The following is a 12220-nucleotide window of genomic DNA, read 5'->3' on the forward strand; positions in this document are numbered from 1 at the left end:
ACCGGAGTTTATCTCGACTCTTTTTATTTTATCGTAACCATGATTGATGAAGGCATGTTTGGTTCAGCTTCAAAAAGTGCAACCAAGTCCTATAACTCACCAAATTGATACAATGAAATCCCCTCCATTTTTTTTTTGGGGGGGGGGTCGGAGAAGTCCCCTCCCTTAACTACGTCTGATTTGGCTAATTGAAAATGCCGGTGTGGCTGTTTTATTAAATTTTCTTTCCTTGTTAACCTGAACTCAAGTATTAATCAATGCCTAAAAGCAATGTAGTTATTTTCCCAAATCAATGCTCATTTCATTCGAAACTGACCCTAGAGAAAATGCTTTGCATCATCGGAAATTAGCAGTATAGTACATATTAGTCGTTGAAGATAGTCAATTAACTTCACGAATGTCCATTTCTCAATGAAACATTTCATTTCTGAAATTCCTTCTCATTAGATTGACGTCATATACGTAGGGCTTAGTTCATACGGAATTTTAATTCGAGGGATCGTGTTAGTTTATAAGCCATTGAGCGGTAGTTTAGTGTAGGAATTAGGACACACAGTTTTCACTGTAATTCGTGATTAGACTGGTTTTTTGTTCTCAATTTCTGATCGAATTGGTTACCCTCAGAAATGTAAATGCAGGGCATGGGTACTAATGTGCATGATGGAATCAGTCCATCCGCATGTTATGTGGTGAATCATGGATGTCATTTCCTTCATTTTGGTTCCACAAAATTTGATGTCTGAGTAAACATCACCTCGGGTCATCCAACATGTATCCTGATAATTCGTCAAGAAATTACGAGAATCTCATCCGATGTCTCAATATTGATCGAGATATGATAAGTAATAGTGTAAATCCTTTAATGGTTTTTCACTATCGAATAATTTTTCCTTTTATTTTTTGGGCGTAGTGATAAAGTGATATCTTGAGTTAATTTCACACATCTGATAAAGTCCACCTCCATAGTCTTACCAAAGACAGGGCATTCACATCAGGACCAAGACACCTCATGAAATCACAATTGTCATTAACTTGCTCAATTTCTTAAAGTCCCAATGGAAATTCATTTCTTTGTCGTTTGGTTATAGCAACGCCAGTTTCACGTGGAGGTCGGACTTTCATCATAACGAAATGGAATGGATCACACAGTCGACTCCATCAAGAAGCTTGAAGTCCAACAGTACGTGTTTCTAGATGGTCGGACCCACGTTTGAAGGACACACACACAAAAGAACACCTTCCTTTTGCCTTTCGTTCTCTCCATCTAAATCCTAAGTCGCACGCACGTCTCGAAGGTGCAAGGTCAACCTCGCGGGCGTTGCGTGGCCATATTTGACCTGCCACGTTCTCCGGTAATCGCGCATGCATGCAAAAACATGTATCTGAAAAAAATGTAGTTTACTTGAGATTTTTGTTAATGTTACCTAGAATGTAAAGATACTTATTTGGATGGTTTAGGTGCATGATGCTATTGGAGCTTAGACTTACGCATGCTGTCTTATTGCTTCACAATTATCCAAGAAATTATTTATTAAAAATATGTCTCGAGTTTGAGTTCATCGAATAAAGCCCGAGGTGCACTTCCCTGATTTATGATGATGTCATGGTCAAGAAAAGGGAAAGTCCATAGTGAAGATTTCTTTTCCATCTTCATATATTCTTATCGTGGGGCTTCTCGTTAAGGCGAATTGAAGCGCCGTTTATTGTGGAGTGCTTGGCAAGGGTTTATCTTCGTTGATTTTATTCACGAAATTATATCATGTATCGAGTGTCGAAGCTGATAAGATTATTTAATTCCTTTGCGAGATTGAGTGATTATTTCGTGAGAAATTGTGAGGCTAAACACTTGTCGGATCGTTTGTTCTATAATGGAATTTGTTGCCGTTCTTCCCATGGACATAGGTCTCTACGATTTATTTTCTTATTCTGTTTATTTGTTGTTCGATGGCTTATTCTGCGCAACATTGTCTTCATTTACTTTTTTGTTTGGCCACAATTTAAGTGCGGATTTTTTAAAATTACCACGGATTTAAAGAGTCGTAATGCCTATAAAGTTTCAGAGATTTGATTTATTTTAAATTAAGATTTTGTCCCTCGTTTAATGTCATGTCATCTAACCGAACCGTGGTTCTAGCTAGATTTTATCAGGGAAAAGTTACTGTATAAATATATTATTTTATGGATCTACAGTGCAGAAATAAGCACCACCTCTAAATATTTATTGCACCTGATGTTTACTTTGATTATATATCACACACATAGATATGAGAATCTCGATGTCGGATATTTGATATATTAATACAGGGATACATGCATTCTGAACTTTATAGTAATTGGTCAATAAATAAGGAAATTATAATAGAATGCGACCCGTCTCAATCAAACAATCAACCATCTCTATCCAACAGACAATCAACCACCCACTCGACTCTGACCTATTGCTCACTCGCGATCAAACAACGGCAATCAACTACCCAGTCAAACAATCTAATTTAATCACCAATTAGTCACGGACAAATAAGAATACCAGAGATTTTAGCGCTGGGTAGTTTGTTTTTTGTTTTAATTTTAAGGAATAATGACAAATATGATCCTTAATTTCGGCCACTTCTCGTCGGCGTGGTGCCCGCCCACTGCCTTTAAATCTTATTTTTTTCCTTTCTTATTTAATAAATAATACTTCCTTTAGTAGATATACGCATTGTTCATTGGAGTAAACCAGACCTGCTGCTGCACACATTTATGGCGCTTTCTCTCGAGAAAATATTAGGTAGGCCGGCCCCTCCACATCAGCTTGGTCCCACCCAATCAGGAAGCGACACATGGCTAGTCGTCCCCGCTCGCGTTACATCTTATTTTCTCCTTTGGTTTTGGTTGGAACCTCGTTCAAGGACGCACACCGGAACGCCATCCTTTGGACAGAGTCTCGTAGGTACAAAGTGAACCTCGTGTCCGATGCGTGGCTGCATTTGACCAATTTAGTGTTTTGATTTCATTTCTACAAAATAAATTGCCTGATTGACTTATCATTGATCATACAATATCATCGCAGTTTGCATAATCAAAGTACAAATTGTTCATCCCCACTCAAAAAACCCATATCCAATATGGGAAAAGGGATTGGAGTTCCCAAATCCACCTCAGCATCCGCATTGACCTCTCTCTTTCTCCTCTTCATCCTAGTCATCAAGCCGTCATCGCTGGACCCGGATGGCGAGCTAGGCTCGGGAGACAAATGCTTGCGGCTGATCCTGACAGGCTCGTACTCGGCCGAACCGATGAGGTGAGGGAAGTTGACCTTGGCCTTGGACCCCCTCATCTTAAAAGCTGCCCGGTCATAGGCCAATGCCGCATCCTCGGGCTTCTCGTAAGTCCCGAGCCAAATCCTTGCGCCGTTCTTCTTGGGGTCCCTTATCTCCGCCGCGTATTTCCCCCATGGCCTCCTCCTCACTCCTTTATAATGTGTCTTCTCGACCGGCATTTGCACCTCCTGCTCCACCATCTCTGGTTTCTTCTCTGTTGCCAAATCAGTGCTGTTGTCATCGACGGTCGTTACTTCGAGATCAAGTTCTTGATACGAAGCCAGACCAATGCCGTCATAATCAACCGCCGTCACTTCGAAATCAAGTTCTTGATTCGAAGCCGAAGGCATTGTCCACCCGGGATTGAGCGCGTCGCACATAGCGCCGTACACCAACATGTCCTCCGAGTCGTCGACTTTTAGGGCTAGTTCGCTCCAGCTCTCCGTCAGCAAGAGATCGCTGAAGCTTGAACTCCATGAGTAGGTGTTTGCAGGAGCTGGTGCATAAAATGTTGGGTTGACACCATCATCATGGTCTTCAAAAAGATGCTCACAGATGGATTTCAAAACATCCATTCGACCGGTCTCGAAGGGACTGATGATTTCCTGAAGCATTTTCGTTTTTTGGCTAGAAATTTTGTAGCTTTGAGATCACTGAATGGGGAAGGTTGAAGGGAAGATTTGGTTTCTGAAGTGAGAGTGGAGTTGAAAAGAACATGGAAGTGGGAGCAACATTTATAGGTTGAGCTTGACTGGTGGAGTGGTGGAAGATTGAAGGGACGATTTTGGCTGGAGCTTTTGAGAAAGTGCATTTGGCGAGAACCAATGAGATTCTCAAAAACATGTTTCAAATGCTCAATTTGACTTTTTTTTAATCAAGAAAGACATAAATTGATATTATTTGTTGATATCCGTACTGAATTGAAAAGCAAAAGCATGGGGCACGCTCCGTTTTATTTAATTGGGGACGGACAATGATATTATTGCATGCTTTTGTATTTAGGATATGGTTTCGTATACATTCAATCACATATTCAGCTTGTGATTCAAAAGAAAATTGCAGCATTGTATTCGTTCTCTATACAGAAATACGGATTTTTCTATGTGATTATAACATTTAATAGATGTTGGCAAGCGTCAAACAATTATGGTTTAAAAATGGAATAACTGCAGCAGAATTGTAAATCAAGAAAATGCAGTCAAGTCACAAAGCTTTCAAAATATGCAATCAAGTCCTTAAATTTGCCAAATTGATATCATGATCCCTCCTTCTTCTTTTTTTTGGGCGGGTGGGGGGGTCGGAGATGTCTCCTTCCTTAATTGTGCCCAATTTGGCTAACCGAGAATGCCATAGTGTTTTATTAATTTCTCTCGCCTATGTAGCTATTAACTTTAACTCAAGTGTGAATCAATGCCTAAAATGAGTCGTTATTTTCCCAATCAATGCTCTTGTCACTCACAACTAACAACAGAGAAAATGCTTTGTGTCGTTGAAAATTTGCAGCATTGTACATATTAGTTGAAGAAAAGCAATTAACTTCACGAATGACCGTTATTTTCTCAATGAAACATTTCATTTGTGAAATTCTTTTTTATTAGATCCACGTTATCTATAGGGCTCTTTTCATACCAAGTTTTAATTCGAGGATCATGTTAGGTTTTCAGCCATTGAGGAGAAAATTATCAAAAAAATCCAAAATTTATTGCAATTGCGCCAATTCATTCCTAATTTTTTTTTTTAACCAATTTAGTCTTAAACTTTTTGCAATTGTGCAAATTTATTCTATTTCGCCAGCCGAAGCCGACATGGTGCCTCCAACATCGATGTGAAATTTTTTTAATAATATTTTAATAAAAAAAATTTTTTTCTTTTTCTGTTTCCTTTTTTTTTGTTTGAAAAAGAAAAGAAAAAATATAAGAAATTAAAATTTTGAATAATATTAAAATATTATCACAAATCTACCACGTTAGCATCGACGGCATTACATTAGCTCCAACTAGCCAAATGAACTGAATTGACACAATTGCAAAAAGTTTAGGGCTCGATTGTCCAAAAAAAGTTTAAGATTGAATTGGCACAATTGCAATAAGTTTGGGACTTTTTTTTATAATTTTTCTGGCCATTGAGCGATAGTCTAGTGGACGAATTAGGACACAAATTCCTTTAAGAATTTAAGGTAAATTAGGGACAATTCCCAAAAAAAAAAAATGATAGTGGATTTACATGGATCGATGAAATGAAGTTTTTCTATCCTATTGGCTATTATATGCCAACCAAATATTCTCATTTGCACTCTGCCCAAAAAAAAAAAAAAATCGAAGTTTGAATTGTGATTCAAGATTAGACTGGTTTTTTTGTCCTGAATTTCTAATTGGATCGGTCACATCCATATGTTATGCGGTGAATCATTGATTTATTTTCCCTCAATTTAGTCGCACGAAATTTGATCTCGAAGAAAACATCGTCTCATTCATCCAGCATATATCCTGCTAATTCGTCAAGAAATTATAAGAAATCTCATTCGATATTTCAATATTTTGATCGAGCTATAATAAGTGACGTTGTAAACCCTTTAATGATTTTTCACCATCAAATAATTTTCTTTTTATTTTTTGGGTGTAGCGATCAAGTCATATATTGAGTTGGCTTCATGGACCAGATGAAGTCCTCCTCCCTAGTCCGATTAAAGATAGACTGTCCATATAGGAACCAAGAAACCTTTTAAAATCATGATTTTCATTAACCTAATCATTTTTTCTTAAATCTCGACGGATATTCATTTCTCTATCATTTGATCATAGCAATGCTAGTTTCACGTGGAGGTCTAACTTTGATCGTAATCACATGGGTAGCTATAATTTAAGTGCGGATTTTCAAATGGTACTGCAGATTTATAGAATTGTGATGTATGTAAAGGTTCACAGATTTGATTTATTCTAAATTAAAATTTTGTCCCTTGTTTAATACCATTGTTCAACTCAGGACCTCTTGCTCTGATACAATGTTAGATTTTATGGGACTAATGTCAACTGTTCTAAAAGTTTAAGTTTATAGAAAAATGTGTGGTTTAATATTTATATATTTCAACAATGGCAGCTGAATAAATCGTGGTTTTAGCTAGGTTTCATCGAGGAAAAGTTATTGTGTAAAGATATTGTTTTATGGATCTAAGTGCAGAAATTTGCATCCCTTCTAATATTTCTTGCATCTAATGTCTTCCACATATAGTTGGAAGCACATATAGTTGGAAGCATACGGCACCCAACAGATCCGAGAATCTCGATGTCGTATACAAAACTCTTTTCATATAATAATACAGGCATGCATGCATGCATTCTGAACTTTATAGTCCTTGGTCAATAAAATAAGAAAATTATAAAATGTTTTTTCCTAATTTTGAATGGGATAATAAGAATTAGAGAATACATTATTTTATAGCTGACATATTACATTTAAAGAACTAGAATATCAACATTTAAAACATGTGTTCCAGTCTCGACCTTGATTGAAGCTTCTTGGAAACTCCAAAAGAAGTAATAAATTAAGCCAAAAGTTACATTTTATGTTTGCTTTAGTCCACATCCTCTACCCATATGTACTTCTCTTGCTTCGTCCAGTCTTGGTCACCCAGGGAAAGTCTGCAAAACAAACACTCTATTAAGAAAACAACACACAAGGAAAGGGGAAGAACCCCATTTTTTCATTTCGACATTCTCGAATCCATTGGCTATCATCTTCTTGAAGATGACATCTACCTAGACGATGCCGTGTACCGTCGGACATCGAGCTTTGTCGATTTTGTTAAATTCTATCTCAAGTTTGAGCCATGCATAAAAGTTAAGGATTTTGACCCAGATGACTATTTCAGGAAAATTATCGAAAAAGCCCTAAACCTTTTCACTTTTATTAATTCAATTCTAAATCTTTTTAATTTGTCGATTTAGTTCTAAATCTTTTCACCTTTTGCCAATTTAGTTATATTGGCCGAAAATCGCTAACGTGAATACCGAACGTCCTATGTGGCATTGTTGGCCACTGGGCAAAGAGCGCAAAGCCCTTGCCTTCCGCAGGATTGCAGCCCATCGCTCAAGCCGACGAGGGCGTTGCGAGTCCTCATGGGCGGCTGCGAGGGCATTGCAGCCCTCGCCCGCCCTTGCTGTGGCCGAGGAGGGCTGTCGCGCCCTTGCCATGGCTTGGGGGGGCTCACGATTCCCTCATTGCCGTTGCCCATGGTTGGCAAAGGCTTTGCGGCCATTGGCCAGGGGCCAACAAGGCTACCGGCCGTAGAACCCAAAAAGGGAAAAAATAGAAAAGGAAAGAAAAATGATAAAAAAAATTACTAAAAATTATCCACATTAGCGCAAGCGGTTCACGTAAGAGATTTCTGACCAATAGGATTGAATCGACAAACTTAAAAGGTTTAGGACTGAATTGGCAAAAGTGCAAAAAGTTTAGCACTTTCTTGACAAATTTCCCTAACTATTTCAGTTAACTAGAATTGCATTTCTGTGTTCGTATTATGATGAAGTCATCATAAGCATATTCATAGGCTTCATCATATGACTATTCGAGTTAACGAGATCAATCAAGGATATGCATCATCAAAAGGAGATATGAATGTGAAAGAGATGCAAAACAACATATGAAGAATCAAGTAAGATATAAACATATCCGAGGCATGTCTCTAAGATATCTATCAAATTTACATACAATCCAACAGCTGGCTCTCATTTTTGTTATTTTCAGCTAATAATCCTTTCTCCCTATCACATGTAAACAATAATAGATGGTGATCTTCTTTGTCCTGTGCTTTATAAGGAAAGTGAGTCCGATGTTTTTCTTTTTATGGTAACAATGCTTGATTAAGAACAAGTTTGTTTGAATATGTAATTTGATGTTACGAGTTTACAGGCGTTGGCCCAAGAATAGCCAGAGTAGAGACCAGTGAATGAGAATGAGAAAAGGGTTTATGAATGTGGTTAGGGCTTGAGAATGATCTCAAGAGTCTTCAGAAAATAACTCCTTTTACATCTGTCACCAATCTTTGTTGTTCCTTGAGTTAGGATCGAGACCATATTGGCTGTGGAAACTTGATCTTTTCTTTGTATTTCTCATGACCAGGATTCTTAAACAGTTACATTGGATGCTTGTCGCAATACAGGCGGGATTTCTTTGTCAGTGAAAGATCATTGAAGCTAAAACGCTAAACTCATTATCTCCAGAAGATAAAATTGCCTGATTGACTTTTCATTGATCAAGACAATGTCTTTGGAGGTTGCATAATCAAAATAAAAACTGTCCCTCCCCACTCAACAAACCCATATCCAATATGGGAAAGGGGATTGGACTCCCAAAATCTACCTCAGCATCCACGGTGACCTCTCTCTTTCTCCTCTTCGTTCTTGTCATCGAGTCGTTGTCACCGGACGTGGACGGCAAGCTAGGCTCGGCGGATCGATGCTTGGGTCTGACCCTGACAGGTTCATACTCGGCCGAGCCGATGAGGTGGGGAAAGTTGAGCTTGGCCTTGGACCCCCTCATATTAAAAGCAGCCCGGTCGTAGGCAAATGCCGCGTCCTCGGGCGTCTCGTATGTCCCGAGCCAAATCCTCGCCCCATTCTTCTTGGGGTCCCTTATCTCCGCCGCGTATTTTCCCCACGGCCGCCTCCTCAAGCCTCTATAATGTGTCTTCTTGACCGGCACTTGTACCTCAGGCTCCACCATCTCCGGTTTCTCCTCCATCGCCCGACCAATTGTGTTGTAATCAATGGACGTCATTTGAAAATCAAGTTCTTGATTTGAAGCCAGAGGCATCATCCACCCGGAATTGAGTGCATCGCGCAAAGCACCGTACACCAACATGTCCTCCGAGTCGTCGACTTTGAGGGGCAGTTCGCTCCAACTGTCCATCAGCAAAAGATTGCTGAAGCTTGAGCTCCTTGAATACATGTTTGCGGGAGTTGGTGCATAAAACGCTGCATTGACACCATCGTCATCATCTATAAGAAGATGCTCCCAAATGGATTTCGAGACATCAAATCGATCGGTCTCAAAAGGACTGATGATTTCTTCAAACATTTTCGATTTTGGCTCGAAATTTATAGCTTTGTGATCACTGATTGTGGAAGATTGAGGGGATGATTTGGTTTCCGAAGCAAAGAGTGAAGAATTGAAAAGGCCTTGAAAGTGGGAGCGCTTTATATAGGTTGAGCTCGACTGCTTGAGTGGTGGAAATTGAAGGGATGAATTTGAATGGAGGTTCTGAGAAAGTGCGTCTGGTGAAGACTGATGACTCAAATGATTCTCAGCACATGTTTCAAATGCTCAATTAGACTTTTTGAATCACGAAAGACATAAGTTGACTATTTTTTAGTATCCCTTCTGAATTGAAAAACGAAAGCGTGGGGCACGCTCCGTTTTATTTTTTTGGGGAAGGACAACGATGTTTGCATGCTTTTGAATATAAATTAAGGTTTTCAAATCTGATGTACGGTGCCGTATAGATCCGATCACACATGCATGTGATAAAAAGAAAATTGGAGGATTGTATTGTTCCATGTTCAAATATGACGGTTTTTTTTTTTTTTTTTTTTTTTTTGTTTTGTTGTTTTTTATTTGGAAGTGGGGGGGAGAAGGAAAAAAAAAAAAAAAAAAAAAAAAAAAGTTATTTTTTTTTTCCTCCCCCCCCCCCCCCCCCCACGGCACCTTGGGAAACCCCCCACCACCCAAAAACATTTATTCAAAAAAAAGGGAAAAAAAGGAGGGAAAAGGGGTTGAAAAGGGGTCTTGGTGCCCAAACAGGAGACCTCGACACTTTCACTCTAGAACTGAGTATCAAACCTAGGGCGGGCTCGACCCATACACTTTGGCCCTAGGGGCAAGACTCGAGACCTAGGCCCAAGACTTGATCTCAACGGTTGAGCCCAAATTCTAAATTGTGGGAGCTATGATCATATGGCTGTTGAGTTGTGGTTCATACTCCTCATCGATAGAAAGACATGGGGCTCCTGCTCCCCGATGAGGGGGCGGGGATCCGAGAGGCCGTCCCGGCGGGAGTCGCGAGGGTGGTGCCCTCAAACCGCCAAAGAGCTTTTATATTTTGAGCCCATATTTTTTCATTGGTAATTTGGGTTTGAACCCATAAATAGCTATTGTTACATATTATGTATTTTTCTTGTAATTGAGGGATGCAACAAAGTGGTGTAAGGTGTTAATTATAATGGAATACTCAGTTGGATGTAATCTTAGTTTAAGTGTAAATCATGATAAACCTTTTGTATTTTTTCTACTGCTACGCTAACTTTCGTTTGTGATTTGTGCGCTGAAGCCTAATAGTGGCTAGGTTCTAGATTTTGACACTCGGCTTGAGACAATAAGGATTGTGAATGGGATTCTAGCCCCAAGAACGTGAATTTTGTAAGTGTCCAATATGATAGTTTTGGCATCAAGGTCCTAGTTTTGGCTCCGGTTGCCTAGATGCCATGTTGAGGTCCTGGCCTCGGGGCTCTGAATCTAGGTGTCCGGATTGAATTGCCGCCTCGGACGCGTCGAGCCCTTGTAAATCCTCGGTTAAACTTCCAAGGTCTATGGTCAGGCCCTTGGATCCATCCTTTGGGTCCTAAGCCCGACCCCTGGTTTCCAAGTCCAAGCATCGGTCCGAGTCCAAGGGTCTAGTCATCGTGCACTTTAACAGGGTCTGATGCTCAAAAACATGTTTAAAGTTTTCTAGTATCTAAAATTGAAAAAAAAAAAAAAAAAAAGAAAAAGAAAAAAGGGAGTTGTAAAGGCCAACCGAGATTGCTTCATTTTTCCTAGAAAAATACTTCCTTAAAGAAATTTTTTTGTCTAGATCCTGCAAGACAAATTTGCCCAAGTAAATTTGAAATTCTAAGATAGCATTTCTTCCCTTGGGGTAACCTCAATGTAACATTCGTTTTGTTCTTTTCTTTTAGACTGTCCTCTACATTCTTTTCTTCTTCCGATTATGTCTTAAGAGTCCAACAATGAATGAGCATGACATTTGAATCCATGTTTTTTTACATATTGTTATGTAAGTTCGAGCACTCCTACTTATAAAATGTTAGAAATCCGTAACACGAGAACGTAGGGTTTGGATCCACTTTTTAATGGTGACAAATTTCATATTCTAGATTATTCCTTAGAGTTAGCTTGGATTGACAACGTGCTATTCCTCCCAAGGAAAAAATCTTTGTGTTCTCTTATGAAATGACTAACACAACAATCAAGGAGTTGTTTTAAGAAAATTATTAACTTTTTTCGTGAAATTCTTGAAGAAACGCCATTGTAAAATGAACAGAAACACATTTTATATATAAAAAAAAAAGCACCAGAATTGAGTAAATAAGCGCCAGAATATCGTGTCTGGGGAATTCCTATCGACCAAAGCATTAACGATGATGAACCATTCAAACGTGTATTTGAGATAATTAGTAACCTAAAAGAAAAGGGAAAGAAATACATACATTGTGGGGATGTTTTGAGTTCTCGTACATGATCCAGTGCCCATTCTCGTAATGGTTGAAAATTTCAGAAATTTTTGTCCCCCCATCATAGTTTTCAAAATAAACAAAGGAAACTCCAGATTATCACTTTTCCGAATGGTAGGGTTTCATGAAGGATTTGATTCCTCAAGATTTCCGATGGAATGCTAGTTGGTTCCAAACTAATGTAGCTCGTATATGATGTCGATACACCAGGCCGATTCCTTTACTCGAACCTTTGCAGGTTAATTATTTGAACTTAAGTTGCGAATTAGTTGAGCTCGAACTAGATTAATTAATTTAATTAATCCGGTAATCCATTAACATGAAATCTCGAATTTTAGGCCATGACATAAGTCATACTAGTAAATTCCCATTGCCTTTTGCTTTCTCACTTTTCAATTTTTAATTCGTGGA

General features: G+C 38.9%; 2 protein-coding genes across 2 annotated transcripts; both read right to left on the reverse strand.

The window, feature by feature from the left end:
* Positions 1 to 3003: 3003 nt before the first annotated feature.
* On the reverse strand, positions 3004 to 3990 carry LOC115733974 (ethylene-responsive transcription factor 13-like). The gene has a single exon (XM_030664575.2). The coding sequence runs from the start codon at positions 3914 to 3916 to the stop codon at positions 3062 to 3064; it is 855 nt and encodes a 284-aa protein (XP_030520435.2). The 5' UTR covers positions 3917 to 3990; the 3' UTR covers positions 3004 to 3061.
* A 4356-nt stretch (positions 3991 to 8346) lies between these two features.
* On the reverse strand, positions 8347 to 9380 carry LOC125315091 (ethylene-responsive transcription factor 13-like). The gene has a single exon (XM_048279087.1). The coding sequence runs from the start codon at positions 9378 to 9380 to the stop codon at positions 8586 to 8588; it is 795 nt and encodes a 264-aa protein (XP_048135044.1). The 3' UTR covers positions 8347 to 8585.
* Between the last annotated feature and the right edge of the window lie 2840 nt (positions 9381 to 12220).

The sequence above is a fragment of the Rhodamnia argentea genome, chromosome 5, assembly GCF_020921035.1.
Source record: "Rhodamnia argentea isolate NSW1041297 chromosome 5, ASM2092103v1, whole genome shotgun sequence".
NCBI classification, from domain to species: domain Eukaryota; kingdom Viridiplantae; phylum Streptophyta; class Magnoliopsida; order Myrtales; family Myrtaceae; genus Rhodamnia; species Rhodamnia argentea.